The 21108-nt window shown below is 35.9% G+C and overlaps 1 protein-coding gene across 3 annotated transcripts in view; it reads left to right on the top strand.

Moving 5' to 3' along the window:
• Positions 1-4718: 4718 nt before the first annotated feature.
• The window catches only part of BRF1 (BRF1 RNA polymerase III transcription initiation factor subunit), a 153277-nt gene continuing 136887 nt past the window's right edge, over positions 4719-21108 (top strand). For 2 of the 3 annotated variants that reach the window (XM_031952992.1, XM_031952994.1), the window contains exon 1: positions 4719-5071. In XM_031952992.1, the coding sequence (XP_031808852.1) occupies positions 4888-5071 (184 nt within the window). In that variant the 5' untranslated portion in view covers positions 4719-4887. The remainder of the gene's footprint in view (positions 5072-21108) is intronic. The other variant, XM_031952993.1, reaches the window with a different exon arrangement.

Here is a 21108-nt window from a genome sequence, read left to right on the forward strand (position 1 = left end):
GCCTGGGCCTGGGTAGCTTTCTGGAGAGCCTTTCAGACCAGCGTTGGTCTCAGTGGGGGAAGTACAGGAGCCCAGCCACTACAGCTGTATGAGATGAAGTGAATCTGGTTGCGCCTCCGAGAGTGGGCTTCTGCTGAACTGACCGATGCTCCCTTCTTCAATCTAATTCAACTGAACTAGATCTACTGAGTCTCTGTCCACTTCTTATATAGCATCTCTTCCTCTGAGAGAATGGAATTATGGGTTTCTCCCAGAGTGCTCTCTGGCCCTGAGAGCTTCAAGGGAGGTATGAATTTGCATATCTCATACTAAACCCTGAAATCTCCCAAACATGTGAACTCCAATGAGTACTTAAATAGTTCTTGATTATATGAGCTCTCTAAAGGTGTGTACACAAGCACTGTTTCTATCTGTTGTACTTAGTACCTTGTTTCAAGTTCTGGCCCATAACATCTCCTCATAGGATCAAATCAATCATACTGAACCGTGTTAAATTAGATAATTATTGTCTCTATCAACTCTAATGACTTTAACACTTTGTAAAGATTCCAACAAGTTTCTTTCAATTCTTTAGCTCTTCTCCCTTTCCCTCTCCTGTCCTCTCTTTCCTCTCTGTCTCTTTCTCCTCTTTTCCCCTCAAACACTATTCCCATATGGACAGTTATGCCTCATAATTAAGAGTCTTTGATGTTTAATGTCTTCTGGACTTTTTTGTATCTGGATGAATAAAGTCTGAAAGATGAATATGTTGGATGTCATTAGTAATTGGCATATTAGGCAGTGATTCATTGAGAAAACTATTTCTATGTGAATCAAAGGGTGGAATTGGAAAAAATATGTCTCATCATTTAATAATCAATATCACTGTTATCCATTTTATTCCCCATTTTATCAAACTCTATTTCTCAGTCTAACCCAAAAGGCAAGTCTCCTTTCAGTCCCAAATAATGGCTAGTTGAATATCCCCTGGAACATTTTGCTAATTAATCAGTTTAAAGTGAAATCCTTACTTTGTTTAGAGGTAAACAAAGAACTAAGGAACTGTTTGCCTTTTCTTCCTTCTCCTCAAATGTAAGGGTAATTTGGAAGGTTAATCAGGGGAAGGAATCCTAATTGGCATGGTTCTACTTTTGTAGCCAAGATTACCAGAAGCAGCTGAAACCCATAAATCAATTAGCATTCCATAATTGTCAGAGAGACTTTTTCAGCTTCTGAAGGCTGACCCACTTTCTCTAAATGCAGATTAATCCTATTGCCTGATCTTCCAAATAAAAAGAGCTGAGACCACTGTTAACCCGCTTTGTCATTAAAATGCCTGCCATTGGAATTTTCTTTCCCAAGGGAAGTCCAAATGATGGACAATCAGAGCAATTAGAAGGAAGACACACCTACATTAAAAAGACCTAGTTAGGTTCACTCAAGAGTCTTTGGCCATTGAGAGGTCAGCCTTCATTTATTATTGCTAGCCTAAATAAAAAACTGATCATGCTCAGGTCACTGACCTATTCAGTTGAGTCTATCCCATTTTATTAACAACTATATGTGTAACTGTTAATAAAATGTAAGGAGAAAATTGTGCCTCAGTCATTTTACTCACAACAACATATGGTCTATTTGTGATCTCACTTGGGGTTTTCTTAGCAATGATGCTGTAGTGGTTTGCCATTTCCTTCTTTAGCTCTTTTTACATATGCGGGAACTAAGGCAAACATGGTTAAGTGACTTGCATACAATCATATAGTATCTGAGATCAGATTTGAACTTAGTTCTTCATTTCTCCAGATACAGAACTCTATCCAATTTACTACCTAGATGCCCTAGTGAATATAAAGATGAGATTTTTTTTTTTTCATCAAAATTCACAGTCCAAGGATGGCAGGTTAAAAACCCCTGATCTACAGGAAGGAGAATTGGAAGATGCCAAGAAGAATAATATAGATCTGAGGGCATAGAAGAATGGTGGGTGATAAAAGGGAATAAGGGAGAATAAAGCAGAAAAGGAACTTACAGTAGAAGGTCTGGACAGTAGGAGTGGAATCAAACTAGAGCTTGGGATGAAAAAGAATGAGGATAAGGCTTCAATAATGAAAATGATGAGTTGGGAAATGAAGATAGGTGATAGAGGAGAATGAGAATGGAGACTAGGTAATCAGCATTGACTTTAGGATTAGTAAAGAATGGGTATAGTAAAAATGAGAATGCATTCTGGGAGAAGTTAATAGGAGGAAAGAAAAAATGAAGATAAAGTGAGGGAGAAAATAAGGAGAAAAGAGAAGGAGAAGGATAAATTCTTGGAATTGGAAGAAAAAATGAAGATAGCAGTGCTGGGAGAATGGAGTCAAATTAAAAAGAGCATGCAGACAATAATCAAGGCAAAGTAAAGAAACTGAAGCTTTAAATTTAGAATGAAACAAATGTGGGGAAAGGATGGAAGAAACCAAAGAGTAGCAAGAAAGGAATGTGAAGTGTTGAGGTTGGGAAGGAGTCTTCAAAAACTTGGGATCACAGACTGATGTCACTAGGTATTTTTTTAAAATTTGCAGGCTTGAACCCATTTCCTAGTCAAGGGGCAAAGTTTAATTGTAACACCATTACAAGCAGGCTAAATTCCAAAAGAAATTAGCAAAGTACTGAGAGGAGACCCCTTTATTCAGCTTTCTATCATTGACATGCTAATTCTATGGTCCAGAGGAATGCTCTCCAGAATTTGGTTACCACTGACAAGCAGTGATTTGAGAAGTGGTCTATTCAGAATCAGACAGATTATTGTTCTTAGATTGGGAGTGTGGGAAGTCCCTGAGGCAGACCCCAAATCCAGAAGATTAGGATTTACTGACTTATTGTTAGAACAGAAGTGTCCCCCTCCCCAAAATTAGGGGATCACAAAATCATATTACATCAAAAGTAAAGAGGAAAATAGAAGAATTCCTGTTTTCTTTCATGGCTCAACTCATTCTTAAAGTTCTTTATTCCATTTTACTTTCAGTTCCAAAGTTTCTTTCTCCTTCCATTTCCTCTCCCACTTGAGAAGGCAAGAAAATAGAAATCCTATTACAAATATACAATTATACAAAACAAATTTTTGTATTAGTCATGTTCTTTTTTAAAAAGCAAGAAAAAAATTTTAAAAATAGGCTTCAGTCTGTGCTCTGATTACATCAGCTTGTTATCTGGAGGTAGATAGCATTTTTCATTATAATCTAAGTTCCCAAACCCATTGACATGGGACTCTCATGTCATTGGTAGAGATCAATGCCTTCAGTTTATCTCAGAGTCAGAAAGCAGTTGGGTAGAACAGGAGAAGGGAGGAGAGATCTTGAGTCTTTTGGGAGTTGTTTTCCCTGGGCAATTGCTTTAGAAACTTCTAACTTCCAAATCTAGAGAAAAAATGAAAATTGCCAATCCTGTTTCAGTCACTTATGGAATCCTGGAAAGAAGATGGCAGTCTTTGTCATATCCCTGTTCCTAGTTTTCTTCATTAGACTTGATCTTTTTCCCTTCTACTTCTTCTTTTCTGTTCTTTCTTCCTGAGTCAGGCTCCTCTCCTCTCACTTCTCTCTCTCCTCCTTACCTTCTTCCTCCCTACCCCCCCTTAAGTTTAGATTCCCAATGGCAGAGCTTCTTTGCACTGCATTGTCTAGTATATATTGTTTTATGTATACTTTCTCTGATTTCTATTTTGCCATCTATTTGGATAAATGGGATTCTTGGCTAAGTTTTATGTAAGATATCAAACTGGGAATTGGTGGGAAGGGATCAAATTGCTGGTTGTTTTGTGTCTCCCCACTTAGTGAACAGTGATTGTACATGAAAATCCTCTATCTCTTACATGAATGATATTTAAGTGAGCAGGAAGATATATTTCTAGCCAGGGATCCATCCCCTCTCTCTGGCCCCAAACCTCCAACTCTCTTGGATGTGATGAGAAGAGATTAGACATATTTATTCTGTTCTTCAGCCATACAATGCCTCATTATCCCCACCCCCAAACATTATCAGGAATCTCTTGGAATTGTGGTGGGATATTGTGCTTGATAAGAGTTGCTAAGTCTCTCATAGTTATTTTTAAATTTTTGTTTTAATTGTGTGAAGTATTCTATTTCTCACTTCACTTTTGCATCTTCTCAGATGAAACCATCTATATCACTTTTTTAAAACAGCACGACAGTATTTTATCTCACTCAAAAGCTGTAACTTGGTATAATATATGCCTTGCCATGTGGTGCTCAGAACAATCCTATAAAGCGAGGTTGTTTTATATCCATGTTAGAGAAATTTCTCCATGGTGTTTCCTTCGAAATTCCCGTTGCTCTCAAATGATTTTAACTGGCTTCGTATTTGCATCCGCCAGCAAATCAAAGCGTGTATGCTTAACGCTCTGGTGAACATTTGAGCAGAACTGGAGAGAAGGGGAAGAGGAGGAGGAGGAGACAGGCTGGGCAGACAAGAAAGCGCATCCTCAGTGGTATCCTCCCCTTCCACTCTGTTTCCCTGGAGCAGGATCGAGTCAGGCTACTACTGGTTTACGACGCTTATTCGAACCTCGCAGCTTAATTGTTGAGGCCCTTTCTTCGTCTCCCTCGTCTTGGAGCAGTGAGCATCGGTGGCAGTTAGTGACAGTTCCAAAGGCTGTTCGCAGCTCCTTGCTGCCGCCACTCCGCCTCCAGAGAGCCGAAAGGGAGGGGAGGAGGGAGAAAGATAGAGGGGGCGGGACCGTTTGGCAGCATCGCGAGAACAGAAAGAGGCCCAAACGGGAGTTGGATTCCAGGGCAGCGGAGCGATCCCCATCTGCAGCTGCGGGGCTCTGAACTGGGACGCTGAGCAGTTCCTTGATCTGGGAAGAGACTCAGTTGGATTTTAGTGGCTGAGGGCCTGGTGGGTGTCAAAATGACGGGCCGCGTGTGCCGGAGTTGCGGCGGCACGGACATAGAACTAGACCCAGGCCGCGGCGATGCGGTATGCACGGGATGTGGTTCCGTGCTGGAGGACAACATCATCGTATCCGAGGTGCAGTTCGTGGAGAATAGTGGCGGCGGCTCCTCCGCAGTGGGGCAGTTCGTCTCCCTGGACGGTGAGTAGCTTCTCCTCTTGGAGAGGAAGCATGGGGCGGACTGGCCGCAGTTGCCGAGAGGAGGCGGCTGTGATCTGATTTTTTCCGGATTTGATTGAGTTCTGGGAGCCTCCCCTGCCAGGCCCCAACTGGACGAAGCGGATCACACTTGTAGGGGACCCCGGCTGCTCCGGCCCTGCGCCCTGAGGGACGGGCCTCTGCCGGAACTGACAGGTGGAGCTCCGGGGTGAGGTTTGGTGTTTTTTTTTTGTTTGTTTGTTTGTTTTGTTTTGTTTTGTTTTTTCCTTTTCTTTTACTAGCTCGTGGGGGAGGGAAATGTGCGACGGATCCGAGAATGGGTCTATTGATACTGAGGTGGGTTTGGGTTTCTCCTGGAATTGACATATCCCTGTTGGGGGTGGTCACGGAATAGGGAATACCAACTGAGGATGCCAAGCCGAGCAACTCCGTTTAGTAGCAAAGCTGAAGTAGAGATCCCCTCCAACCTCCCCCAAAGCAGAGGGAAACCTAGTACACAGAGAAACATAGCTAATATCTTTATTATTAAGATAATATCTTATTATTTTGCATCTTTAAGCTTGCAAAATATTTTATATACATTATTGCAATAATTTTCAAATTATCTTCCGAGGTAGGTAACTATAGAAATTATTATCCCCATTTTGCAGATGAGGAAAATGGGACTTAAGAGTCTATTTGTCCATGTTTGAATTGTTGGTAATGTAAGATCTTTTTTTTTTTTTTTTTAAATAGCCTTTTATTTACAGGTTATATGTATGGGTAACTTTACAGCATTGACAATTGCCAAACCTCTTGTTCCAATTTTTCCCCTCCTTCCCTCCACCCCCTCCCCCAGATGGCAGGATGACCAGTAGTTGTTAAATATATTAAAATATAAATTAGATAGATACACAATAAATATACATGACCAAACCGTTATTTTGCTGTACAAAAAGAATCCGACTCTGAAATATTGTACAATTAGCCTGTGAAGGAAATCCAAAATGCAGGTGGGCAAAAATATAGGGATTGGGAATTCAGTGTAATGGTTTTTAGTCATCTCCCAGAGTTCTTTCCCTGGGCGTAGCTGGTTCAGTTCAGGTAATGTAAGATCAAAGGTAGGGTTTGAACCTAGAGTCTTCCTGACTCCAGGTCCACAATTGTATTTATTTACTTTGCTATACTTCTTTTGCATCATTGCTTGCCTCCAGTATAGGTAGGCAAAAACCTCTTCTTTCTAGATGCTGTACAGCAGCACCTAAATACAACACAGTGTCTGTATTCCAGAGTTTTACACTCTAGATAAAAATAGATTTGTAGAATGGAAGACAGTGGAAACAAAATATTAGGCCTTGCTGCCCTTTACATTAGTTCAGGATGGAAAAAAAAAAGTTAGATATCTTTGTCTTCAAATCTTAGCATTATAAATTATTGAAGCCAACTTATTATTTTATATAAGAGGAAACTAAGGCCCAGAGAGGAATGATTTGACAACCAATAACAGAACAAGTACCAGATGTTAGAATTCCTGATCTTATATTTTTACTACATTATGCTGTCTTAAGTAAAAGGTGACTGAGCAGGAAAGTGACAGGTTTTTCTTTTTATCACTAGTAAAATTCTTGAGTCTGATAAGAATTTTGAAAATCTGTCATACACTACAAATTCAAACGTTGGGGGGCACTTTTTGTTTTTGATACAGTAGATATTTTCCAAGAAATATCTAAAGTCACAGTTTTCACAAATTGTTTTCCAAACTATCTAATAACATCATTATGACCAATAGTACATGCTATTTTAGAGTATTGTAGTTATTGAATGTTAACAGAAAAGGATGTATACTAATTTTTAATAACTGGATACTGATATTGACAAGTGTACTTGACCTGAATTTTGTTGCTTATGTTAGCTTAGCTTTTTTTTTTTTAAGTGTTTCTGTTTACATTGTTACAGCTATTTCTACCATCCTCTTGGATTTGCTTTTCTCATTCTTATTACAAAGTTTTCTCACATTTAGAATCTTAGACCTAGAACTGGAAGGGACCTTAGTATAGCTAAAAGAAAGGTATTAACATGGTATTCATGGATAATTTTGGATGGGAAGATGTATCTCTAGTTTTACTAAACTTCAAGTGCTTCTTTCAATTATGAATTTTTAAGAAATTATTTTATTTTATCAAATACTTGGCAATTAATTATGTGTAAAAAATTTTAGTCATTTAAAAAATTCTCTCCCTCCCTCTCTTCTACCCTCCTTGAAAAGGCAAGCAATTTGATTTCTGTTAAACATGTGAGGTCATGCAAAACATGTTAACTATCTTGTGAAAAAAAATAGTAAAAATAAAAATAAAGGTTGTTTTGTTTTTGTTTTTTAAATATGATTCACTCTGCATTTAAGAGTCCCTCCATTCTGTTTCTGGAAGTAAATAGCATCATGGTTTCTTCAGAATTGTCTTCGATTATGAAGAAAAATGCTATCTTATCTCCAGAGAAAGAAGTGATGGAGTCTGAATGCAGATTGAAGCATACTTTTTCTTTACTTTGTTTTTTTATGGGTTTTTTTGGTTTTGTTTTCTTTCACAACATGACTAATGTGGAAATATGGTTTACTTGACTGAACATGTATATCCATATCAAATTGCTTTTTTTTTCTAGGAAGGAGGAGGAAAAAGGCAAAGAGAAAATATGGACCTTAATTTAAAAAAAAATGTTAAAAATTGCTTTTATATGTAATTGGGGAAATAAATGAACAATAAAGAAGCAGTTGTCTTAGATTATTATCTTGATCTGTGCAGTTAAACCTTTCACAGTTGATCATGCTTTCACTATTACAGTTACTGTGGACTTTGTTCTCCTAGTTGTTCTCATTTCACTTTTCACGAGTCCATATAAGTCTTCCCAGGTTTTTCTGAAACCATCCTGATCATCATTTCTTAAAGTACAATAATATTCCATTACAACTGAATACCACAATTTGTTTAGCTGTTCCCCAGTTGACAGGCATCTAATTCTTTGCCATTTCAAAAAAAAAAGCTGTTATAAATATTTTTGTAACTATTGGTCCTTTTCCTTTTTCTTCTCTTTTGGATACAGATTTAATACTGGTCTTGCTGGATCAAAGGATATGTACGCATAGTTTTATAGTCCATTGGGCATAATAATTCGACATTGCTTTCCAGAATGGTTGGATTAATTCACAACTCTAGCAACAGTGAATTAGTATTTTTCATCTCCCTTTATGTTAGTCAATCTGATAGGTGTAGGACAGAATCTCAGAATTGTTTTAATTTGCATTTTTTTTAATCAGCAAAATTTAGAACATTGTTTCCTTGTCATTTTAAATAGCTTTTAGCAGTTAGGTGATGAAATGTAGGCCTCATATTCATGAGTTCTTAATAGTTTTGTGACACTAGACACTTAAAACCTTATTTGCTTTGGTTTCCTCATTTGCAAAATTAGCTGGAGAAGGAAGTGACAAAATACTCCAGTATCTTTGCTAAGAATACCCCAAATGGGATTGATTCATGGAGCGTTGGAAATGACTGAAAACAACTGAACAACAATAATAATTTTGATTTCTCCTGCTAAGTACTTTTTTATATCAATCACTGGTATTTTAAAAAATTTGTCTCACTTCCTTATATATTTGAAAAATGAGACCTTTCTCAGAGAAACTTGTAAAAATTTTCCTCCCAGTTTCCTGTTTTCTTCTGATTTTGATGATTAGTTTTGTTTGTACAAAAGCTTTTTAATGTCATGTAATCAAAACTGTCTATTTTACTTTCTGTAATCCCCTCTGTTTCTTTTTGTCATAAACTCTTCCCTATCATCCATAGATCCGACAAAAAAATTTTTCCATGTTCCTCTAATTTACTTAATGTTATCTTTGTATCTGAGTCATTTATCCATTTTGACTTTAACATAGTATATGATGGAGAAGGTAATCTGTGATGACCGTGTATTTTAAAATCAGCCAGAGTCAGTAATTCAGGTTAAGGGAACATCTTCAATCTTTATTCTCAGTAGAGGTGAAGAAGGATCTGAGGTGAAGGGGGGATCACAATAGCAATGTGTGCAGCTGCGTCAAGAAGACAGCCAGCAATCTCTTTTCTCTCTCTCCGCCCCTCTGCCTCCACCCACCAAAATCATCATTTCCTATACAACACATTAGGACTTACACAAAGAGTGGGTGGGGGCCATTCTTTGTCCAAGCATATATATTAATAGAGTATGGTCCAATTACTATTTAGCCTCAAGTGCTTGGGACTTCAGTGCATCAACAGCCCATTACAGTAATCTGTGCCTAGTTTCTGCTAAACTTTCCAGTTTTCTAGGCAATTTTTATCAGATGTTGAGTTCTTATCCCAAGAGCTTGGATCTTTGTGTTTATCATACACAAAATTACTATGGTCTTCTAATTGTATATTGTGTACCTTATTTATTCTACTGATCCACCACTCCATTTCTTAGCTCAATTATTAATTTTTTAAAAATTATCTTGAGAAGGGGTTTCTTAGGTTTCAGTATTCTTTGAGCATGACACAGAAACAGTTAAGAACCTCTAAGATAGTCCAACTCCCTCATCTGTAATAAAATACAAGCCCGAGCTTTTGCTAAAGCTTATGTAAACTACAAAGGGTGACCATTTTTTCACTGTTATAGTAGGAATTCCATTCTTTGATTAAATTCTATGGGTACAGTAGTCCATCTTCTCAAATTCTTTAATTCTATGGTTACAATTCTTTTACTACTCACAATTGTAAAAATTAACTTTTCTTTCTCAGGACTTTTTTTAATATGGGAAGGCTTTTTCTATTAAGATCACTGTTGCAGATAAATATATTTTAGTTAGATGAAAGAATATTATCTCTTTTATTTTATTCACACTTATGTCAGCTTTACTCAGAGTAGATTAGAATGCTTAGATGGAGCAAATTAACAGTGTTAATGATATTAGGCTTTCAGTAATACAGATATTTATAGATTAGTCAATTAATTGGTAGTATTCAACCATGTGTGAAACTAACTCTGAAATTATTTTAAAATTTCTATTTGTAGAGTGAAAGGAAATTATTCAAATGCATTGAAAGAAATGCTTGATTGGCATGAATCACTTTGGGAGGTGTGTTAATTCTAGGAATTTGATTCTGTTTGCATGTCATCAAAAATGACATCAGGATGCATTACCTTATATCATGGTCAATCTTCATATAAAAACACTGGGGTTTTTTCTCTTTTTTTAATTATAGCTTTTTATTTACAAGATATACGCATGGGTAATTTTTCAGCATTGACAATTGCAAAACCTTTTGTTCCAATTTTTCCACTCCTCCCCACCTCCTCCCCCAGATGGTAGGTTGACCAAAATATGTTAAATATATTAAAGTATAAGTTAAATACAATATATGTATACATGTCCATACAGTTATTTTGCTGTACAAAAAGAATCAGACTTTGAAATAGTGTAACTTTGAAATAGTTAGCCTGTGAAGGAAATAAAAAATGCAGGTGGACAAAAATAGAGGGATTGGGAATTCTATGTAGAGGTTCATAGTCATCTCCCAGAGTTCTTTCGCTGAGTGTAGCTGGTTCAGTTCATTACTGCTCTATTGGAACTGATTTGGTTCATCTCATTGTTGAAGAGGGTCACGCATCAGAATTGATCATCATATAGTATTGTTGAAGTATGTAATGATCTCCTGTTCCTGCTCATTTCATTCAGCATCAGTTCATGTAAGTCTCTCCAGGCCTTTCTGAAATCATCCTGTTGGTCATTTCTTACAGAACAATAATATTTTATAATATTCATATAAATTTATTCAGCCATTCTCCAATTGATGGGCATCCACTCAGTTTCCAGTTTCTAGCCATTACAAATCAGGCTGCCACAAACATTCTTGCACATACAGGTACCTTTCCCTTCCTTAAGATCTCTTTGGGATATAAGCCCAGTAGTAACACTGCTGGATCAAAGGGTATGCACAGTCTGATAACTTTTTGAGCATAGTTCCAAATCGCTCTCTAGAATGGCTGGTTGTATTCACAATTCCACCAACAATGTATCAGTGTCACAGGGGTTTTTTCTTTTCTCTTTTATGTCAGAGTTAGTTTAAATGTTGCTAAATAACATCTCTTGTATCTAATCTTCAGGCTCATTGAAGTGTCCTCCTGTTTTCAACTTAGCCTATCTAAAATTCAGCTCAATAGATATTTTTAGTTTTATTTAACATTTAATATTAGTTATTAATAATTTTTAATTTTTAATAATAATTAATAATATTTAAAGTTCTTGTCTCCTTGGATAAGAATATCTTAACTTTGTATCTCCTGTCATCTTACCTACTTAAGTTGGATGAGATCTTTTTCTCTTGCAACTCTTGTTGCATTTTGTACCTCTGTTGGGCCTTAGAGAAATTACCTTGTGTTGTCATATTATATACACATATTATTCACCTAAGTAATTGAATTCTTTGAGGACAAGAATCAGTAACTCTTATTTGTGGTTTTTGTTTTTGCTATTATGCTAGTTCCTTGATAGAGAGTTGCTAAATGAATATTTGAAACTAAGATGTAGCTTCAGTCGCATGACTTACCATTGAAATGAAAAAAAAAATAGTAATGTACCAACAGGAAAAGAGCAGTGCCGCTGAAAAAAATGTCAACAGAGTTGTTGAACAGCATAAGAATGGGACAAATTTTCTGTACACAGTTTTATTATCAAGAAGGCCTATTGGCTGGTGAAAAAGAATTATTGAAATTATGAAGTAACTTTTGAAGTATTTGATCTTAGAATTTCTTGTTGCTATGCCTGAGAGCCACATAGTGTAATGACTGAGAAACCCTTGCCATATGTAAAGACACATATTGTAAGTCTCTCTAAATCACTTTTGATTTTTGGCTAGGTCTGTGCAGGTAGAAAAGTGATGGGTTATCATGGTGAAGAGATGAGGGGGGCGGGGGAAGGAAAATATACATAGGAAAACAAGTTAGTGATCTTGGCCAAATAGGGCCTTTCAGAACAAGAAACACTTCTATCCAAATAGAACCAATTTTAATGTTCCTATGCCCTTGTTACTTATATTTCTCGTGAAATATCCTTTTCTGATTTTTTTTATTCAAAATTCTACCTCTGTTTTTCACATATAATATTGTGATGAACTATTAATTGCTTCTCTTTTGTCCTTTTTCTAATCTGTCTTTTAAAATGCTGGTAACAGAGCAATTTTCCTAATGCACAAGACTGTATAAGCTACTCTTGATGATTTTTTAGCTGTTCAACCATGCCAGTTCTTGATCTTTGGGCAGCTATTGACACTGGTCAATCACTCTCTTTTCTTTGACACTCTCTTCTTTCTAGGTTTTTGGGACACTACTCTACGCTGGGTCTTTTCCAGCTGTGAGGGATGTAGAAGACCTTTACCCAAATGACTACTCAGAGATCATTCAGTAAAAAGCAGAAACGTTGTTTATTGAAAACCTCCAAAGGATGAGCCATCCTATCACGAGATAAGAAAGAGAAAGCTAGTGGTAAGAGGGCTAAAGAAGTAGTAAAGATATATAGCTTTTATACAAGAGATTACATCACAAGTAAGAGAGCATTGAGAAGGGGAGGGGGAGGCATCTAATTGGTTGTTGCTATTTGGAGAGATTGGAATGGAAGGTTTCTATTTCCCCAAAATCTCCTGATTTCTAGGAAACAGAAAATCGGGCCTTCAGGCTTAATCAAGCAGATATTGGTCCAGCTAATAGACTAATATCAATAAATGTCAAATACTGATAAATATCATCAGCTCAGGTTAAGTAAATATGTTTATAGCTGGCCAAGGCTCAAGTAAATATGAGCCTGCACATATTATACAGGTCATAGGGGAAACACAGAAATAGTGAAAATAAAATACAGAAAAAGAATTCATACATTCCTGTAAGTTTTTCACCTTATCTCTCTCTATTCCATACACAGCCTATCTAATCATCTTTGTTCTTCTCAATCTCTTTGTTGCATCTTTTTCCAGATCATGCTGCTTCTCATGGGCATCACATAAGGTTCTTTCCCTCAGGACTATTTCAGTTGATGATTGTTGGAATCCTTACAAAGTGTTAAGTCATTAGAATTGATAGAGACAATAATTATCTAATTTAGCATGGTTCAGTATGATTGATCTGATCTTACAAGGAGATATTATGGGCCAGAACTTGAAACAAGGTGATAACTCAATGGAATTGATGGAAGCAATGCTTGTGTGCTTGGGTTTGCACCTTTAAAAATTCACACATTAGAGCTCACACCTTTGAGAGTTCACAATTAGCTCACACATTGGAGTTCACAAGTTAGGGAGATTCACAAATCAGAAACCCACAATCCCACTCTCTCAGAGGAGGAGTCAACCTTTGGGTTCACACCTTTAAGAGATCATATATAAGAAGCTCTTAGAGCTTCAGTCAGTCAGTCAGGCACAGTTGAAAAGATTGAGAGGGGAGCATCAGTTGGAGATTGAGAAGCCACGAATCAGAGTTGAGCTAGAAGCAGAAGCTGGAAGAGCTAAAAGACAAGTTGCAAGAGTTCTTGGAACCAAGGAGGGAGAGAGGCCTCTAAGAAAGCTAACCAGGCCCAAGGAAAGAGATAAGACTTGGAAGGAGAAAATAAACATTTGGATTTTATCAGCTGGCTGCATTTGAAGTGATTATTACTTTGAACTGAAACTAAGGCTGCCTCCAGAAAACCTCCCTGAGAAACCTGCTCCCAGAGAACCATCATATATTATAAAAAAGAAGAGAACACCACAGGTGATCTCATCAGTTTATGTGGATTTCATTATCTCTATGCTGATGATTCATGGCCTTTGTTCTTGAAGAGAACCAAAATGAATGTCATGTTAAAGTCAAATTACACTGTGACTGACTATAGCTGATCAGACCAATATGATCTTGGACCGCACTGTCATAGTTCAGGCAAAAATAGTCCATGTAAACATTTGGGATAGATTCTCTATAAATTTGTAAATCTTATGTTTCTTTTGAGCTACTTAATCCTCCTTTACTTTTAGAGCACAGCACCTTCTTTGATTGTAAGTATGCCATGTTTGGCAGTTCTTTGCTAGCATGTCCTATGTCATATAATCAATTCCAAAGTTCTTTAGAAAGACCTTGAGAGTGTCCTTGTATCATGTCTTCTGATCACTATGTGAGTGCTTGCCTTGTGTAAATTCTCCATGTAATAGTTTTTTTAGGCAAATGTATGTTTGGCGTTTAAACAATGTGGCCAGCCATTGGAGTTGTGTTATCTTTAGTAGAGTTTGAATGTGTGGAAGTTTAAATTTTGTAAAAGGACCTTAATTTCTGGTACCTTATCCTGCTGGGTGACCTTCAGAATCTTCCTAAGATGGAAGCGATTCAGTTTCCTGGTATGGCACTGGCATGTTTTCTAGGTTTCATAGGAATATGCTAATGAAGAAGGCAGAATGGCTCTATAGACCTTCAATTTAGTAGGCAGGCTAATAACCTCTTCCCACCCACAACTTCTTTTGGAGCCTTTTAAACACTGAGCTAGCTCTGGCATTCCATGCATCAACCTTATCCATGTGCACATTCCTGAAAATAATGCCAAAGTTATTATTCACTGCATTCAAAATCTATTTGCTGTCATCAGTGGTTCCACATATGGATGGTGGTATGTTGGCTGATGGAATACCTATGTTTTTTGGTGGTATTAGGCCAAAATTAGCATAAGTGGCAGAGAATCGATCTATACTTTGTTGCATTTCAGCTTTGAAGGTTACATTGAGTACATAGTCATCTGCAAACAAAAAATCATGCACAAACTCTCCCTCTGTTCCCTTCCCTTTAGTCTTGAGCATGGTAGATGTGAATAATATGAATCATAAAGGAAGAATATTTACTGAGTAGTTGAGAAAATGACAGAACTTGGAAGTGGCAGTGGGAAGGAAGAACTGTTCTACTTCCTCTACCAGTGAATCTAGGAATGGGAGTGAAGGTGCAAACATAACTGGAAAGGATGTCCAGGAAGGCTGTGTCATCAGAGGAAAGCCAGGTTTCAGTAATAGCTATTAAATTAAAGGAGTGGGAGAGAAATAGATTTAAGATGAAGGGAAATTTAATGCCTCTGGAATAGCCATTTCAGAGGGTAAAATGGAAGGGTTGGGTGGAGTTAAGACTAACTTTGGTTTGGGAGAGTAAAAGGGGATGAGAAATTGAGTGGTTGAAGGTAGAGAATGGAGTTTGTATGACGACACACTGGTTTCAGTCACTGGGATTTGTTTTTTTTGTTTTGTTTTTTTTTGAGTTCAAATCTGACTATTTTTATTTTTATTTTATTTATTATTTTTTTTAATTTAATAGCTCTTTATTTACAGGTTATATGCATGGGTAACTTTACAGCGTTAACAATTGCCAAACCTCTTGTTCCAATTTTTCACCTCTTACCCTCCACCCCCTCCCCTAGATGGCAGGATGACCAGTAGATGTTAAATACATTAAAATATAAATTAGATACACAATAAGTATACATGACCAAAACATTATTTTGCTGTATAAAAAGAATCAGACTCTGAAATATTGTACACTTAGCTTGTGAAGGAAATAAAAAATGCAGGTGGGCATAAATATAGGGATTGGGAATTCATTGTAATGGTTTTTAGTCATCTCCCAGAGTTCTTTCTCTGGGCGTAGCTGGTTCAGTTCATTACTGCTCCATTGGAAATGATTTGGTTGATCTCGTTGCTGAGGATGGCCAGGTCCATCAGAACTGGTCATCATATAGTATTGTTGTTGAAGTATATAATGATCTCCTGGTCCTGCTCATTTCACTCAGCATCAGTTTGTGTAAGTCTCTCCAGGCCTTTCTGAAATCATCCTGTTGGTCATTTCTTACAGAACAGTAATATTCCATAATATTCATATACCACAATTCATTCAGCCATTCTCCAACTGATGGACAACCATTCAGTTTCCAGTTTCTAGCCACTACAAAAAGGGCTGCCACAAACATTCGAGAGTCACTGGGATTTGAAAAGTGTGTCCAGGTGTGAGAATGTTAGTTATTGAGTGGGGAGCACCACTCCTCTACTCTCAAAGTACTGGTGTAGTAGGAGATGGGAAGCCTGAAATTAAAAGGAGATTTACTTTGATTTATATTGGAGGTTCTTGTTATCCTGGTAAGGGAACTGAGCAGGAACAGGAGGTAGAAAATACCTTCCTCTGCCTGATGCAGATATAAGTGGCTGCATTAGGGCAGATGGGAGATGTCTGGTTTGGGTTCCTAGCAACATTTCTTCAGGGGATTGTTACGGTCAGCAGTAAATGAAAGGCTCAGGTCTGAAGTCTTCTCACCTGAGGAGGCTGGTTATTTGTCAGCTACAAGAAAATAGACTTTGTATAGATAGAAAATACCTGATCTGGCTTCTAATAATCTTTCCTCAGGAAATGTGCAACATTCAGTGTTATCAGTGGTCTGAGGTCTTCAAATACAAAATCTTCTTTTAAAAAGATTAGTTTTTATTTTTCCAAATACATGCAAAGATAGTTTTTAACATTCACTTTTGTGAAACCTTGTGTTCCAATTTTTTTCTCCTTTCCTTTTATCCTCTCCCCTTCCCTAGATAGAAAGCAATCCACTATAGGTTTTAACATGTGTAATTCTTCTAAACATATTTCCATATTTGTTATGCTGCACAAGAAAAATCAGATCAAAAGGGGGGAAAAAACCCATAGGAGGCAGTTAGGTGGCGCAGTGGATAGAGTACCAGCCCTGAAGTTAGAAGGACTTGAGTTCAAATCTGGCCTCAGACACTTAATACTTCCTAATTGTGTGACCCTAGGCAAGTCACTTAATCCCAATTGCCTCAGCAAAAAAAGCAAAACAAAACAAAAACACAAGCAAACAACAATGCCAAAAAAAAAAAAAAAAAAGTGAAAATACTATACTTTGATTCACATTCAGTCTTCATAGTTCTCTTATTTCATGTAAGTCTTTCCAGGTTTTTCTGAAATCAGCCTGTTCATCTTGTCTTATAAAATAATATTTCATTATATTTGTATATCATAACTTATTCAGTCATCCCTCAATTGTTGGAAATTCAATTTCCAGTTCCTTGCTACCACAAAAAGGGCTTCTCCAAACATTTTTGTACATGTGTGTCCTTTTCCCTTTTTTATGATCTTTGGTATACAGACCCAGTATAGACACTGCTGGATCAAAGGGTATGCACAGTTTTATAGTCGTTTAGATATAATTCCAAATTGCTCTCCAGAAAGGTTGGATCAGTTTACAACTCTGCCAGCAATGCATTAGTGTCCCAGTTTTCCCATATCCCTTCCAACATTTATCATTATATTATATTATATATATCATTATATTATATTACAATCTTAACCAGTCTGAGAGGTGTGAAGTGGCATGTCAAGAGTTGTTTTTAACTTGCATTTTTCTAATCAATAGTGATTTAGAGTATTTTTTTTTAATATGACTAGAAATTTGCTTTAAATTTCTTCATCTAAATATTGTCTGTTTATATCCTTTGATGGCTTGTATTCTTATAAATTTGAGTCAGTTCTATATATTTTAGAAATGAGGTCTCTTAAAATCTTTTTGATATTCAAAACTCTTCATAACCTAATTGTCCCTATTTCTTCCCAGTCTTCTTACACCTTACTTCCTGATATATATATATATATATATATATATTTTTTTTTTTTTGTTTGTTTGTTTGTTTATTTTCTTGAACTGGAAATTAATTGTTATATATTTTGAATCCTCCCTAATGTTCTGCTGGGCACATGACAATGTTCTCTTTTGTTTTGGTTTGGTTTTTTCCTTTTCTTTTATTCTGTTATTTAAAAAAAAAAACAAATATATTTATTTTTCATTTAAAAAATAATAGCTTTTTATTTTGAAAATGCATGCAAAGATAGCTTTTAAAATTCATCTTTGCAAAATCCTGTGCTACAAATTCTTCTTCCTCCCTTCCCCCTCACCTGCTCTAGAGAGCAAGCAATTCAATATATGTTAAACATGTGCAATTCTTCTATATATATATTTCCACATTTATCATGCTGCACAAGAAAAATCAGATCAAAAAGGGAAAAAAATGAGAAGGAAAACAAAAGGCAAGCAAATAACAACAAAAAAGGTGAAAATTCTATGCTGTGATTTACATTCAGTATTCCTTCTGGATGCAGATGGCTCTCTCCATCATACATCTAGTATAATTGCCTGCTACATACTCTTTAATCCACTGAGACACATCTTTTTGCTGTTTCCAGAATGATCTCCCAATTCCAGGCATTTTCTCTGGTTGGACCCCATTCCTGGAATATTCTTTCTCCTTCCCTCCTTTCTGGTTTTCCTGGCTTCCTTTCAAGTACTAACAAAAAAATCATCTTCTTTAGAAAACCTTTCCCAATTCCTCTTAATTTTAGTGCTTTCCCTCTGGTGATTATTTCCTACTTATCCTATTTAGCAATTGTATTATTATTGCTATTTATCCTATATATAATTTACATTTTTTCTCTGCTTAGATTATTATTATTATTATTATTACTGTTATTATATACATGCTCCCTGAGGGTAAGGACTATTTTTGCCTTTCTTTGTAATCCCAGAATTTAGCACAATAATTGGCACATAATAGAATCTATGAACTGCTTATTGACTGACGTACTGATTGACTCTCTTCTTTCCAGAAAAAATTGAGTCCCAAATATTTCTTGAATAAAAATCTCAGTTGCTTAATTTGAGGACCTCCACAGTTGGCCTTTAAAACCTATTCTTCTAACCTTATTTTTATACTATTCTCCTCTTTATACTCTACAGTTTATCCAAACTGGACAATTTACACTGATCTTATTTTCTCCCACCACTTTGCAATTTTGTATTTTCTTGATTTGAAATTTTCCTTGTATTTTTGCTTATTAAAATTCTCTCTCAGTTTTAGATCAGAGATTATCCCTTCCAGGAAAGCTTTTTTCCCCCCGAAATAGTTCACTTTTGAAGGGTTCTAAGAGTTAAATTCTTTTTATGTTCTACTTCTCTTCTTATAGAAAACTATAGAAAATATAGAAAACTAAACTAAACCAACAAGTCTAAATGCTCTTCCACATGATAGTGTTTCAAATATACTGAAAACAACTATGTCTTTACTAAGTCTTCTGTTTTCTGGGCTAAACATCCCCATTTATTTTATGTGTATATGTAAATATGTTTTTATTTTAAATGTACTATGAAAAGAAAAAAAAAACATTGCCACGTGCACAGCAGAAGAAAAGAAAGGATTTAAAATATAAAGCAACACATTTCTATTTAAAAAAAGACTATATAACAAATAATATAGAGTTGTGGTCATGACTAGTTAGCTTTGCTTCCTTGTAGATGTTCTTTTGTTTTCTGCTGTGCACTTTTTACTTTTTTCTTTTTTTCATCCTTACTCCCTCTTTCTCCTTCCCCCAAGAAGCCTATATACACAGGTACACGGTACATAATATGTATACATAGATATCTGTAATCATATACATATATCGTCATCTTCATCTTTGTAAGACCATACTATGCTTGCTTTTCCTCTGTTTCTCTGAAAGTGAAGTCCAGATCTCTCCATATCTTTCTAACTACACTAATTTCAACCTGCTACCTTGCCCTCCTATTATTTTAACCTATTACCCTCAAGGATCTCTTCCCTTATCCTCCACCCTCTCCCCCTCACCCCCCACTTTTTCCTTTCCCTTTTGTTCCCGTTTTATCCCATTCCTGTTCATCTAAAAACCATATCCTATTCCCATTAATCTACATATTCTTCTATTATCCCGTCTCCATTCTCTTCACTCACATTTTTTAAACAAATTTCAAAAACTTCTAAAATATTTCCTTCTAAATCTCTTCCTTATCCCCTCCCTCCTACTCCCTATCTCCAAACCTTATTTCTTTTTGAATTTAGAAATTTAGAAAGCCATTATACCTTTCTTTCTCTGTCTCTCCCTCTCTCTTTTTCTTTATATATATATATATATATATATGTATATATATGTATGTATATGTATATGTATATACATATATATGTGTGTGTGTGTGTATGTATGTGTGAATATGTATATATATATATATATATATATATATATATATATATATATATGTAAGTAATGTACCTTCTTTATTGTTCCTTCTCTAACCCATTCCTAATGAAAGTAGGGTTTGAGAACTACCAGCTCTCCTCCTTTATCTAATTTCTCTGCATCAGTTTTTCCTCTGGTACTTCATTTGTCTATGATAATTACTCTTTTTACTTTTTTCTATATGGTTTTGCTTTTTGGAATCACGTAGCCTTCAGCTCTACTCCAATCTTTCTTTTGAACTCTTCAGTTACTAGTGACAATTTTAGATAAATAGTTTACATTCTCACATATAAAATACAGTTTGGAATTATTGAGTCCATTGTAATTAGTTTTTGATGTTTACCTTATATTTTCTTGGATATTGTATATGAAATGTCTATTAAGTTCTGATATTGCAACAAAATCCTGAAAATCTGTGGCAATTTATTGAATGTATTTTTTTTTTAATTCAGAATTATACTTAACTCTGATGGATGTAACATTTTTGGCTACAACCTTAGTTTTTTTGCTTTTATACACACACACACACACACATACACACACACGTGCGCGCATATATGCCCATGTATGTGTTGTGTTTGTGTTTTAAAAACTTGCAGTCTTTTAATGTAGCTGCTGCTAGGTCTTGTGTGATTCTAATTGTGGCTCTGCTATATTTGAATTGTTTTTTTCTTGATTTTGCTTATATTTTCTCTTTGACATGGGGATTTCAGAATTTAGCTATGTATTCCTGTAGATTTCCTCATATGATATCATTTCAAATGGTGATCAGTGTATTTTTTCTACTTCTACTTTCCACTCATTCTAATATTTCAGGAAAATTTTCTTTATTTTTTGTATTATTTTATCAGGATTCTTTTTTTGATCATAGCATTCATATAGTGATTATTCTTATGTCTTTTCTTATTGTTTTGTCC

Source organism: Sarcophilus harrisii, chromosome 2, assembly GCF_902635505.1.
Source record: "Sarcophilus harrisii chromosome 2, mSarHar1.11, whole genome shotgun sequence".
Classification (NCBI taxonomy): domain Eukaryota; kingdom Metazoa; phylum Chordata; class Mammalia; order Dasyuromorphia; family Dasyuridae; genus Sarcophilus; species Sarcophilus harrisii.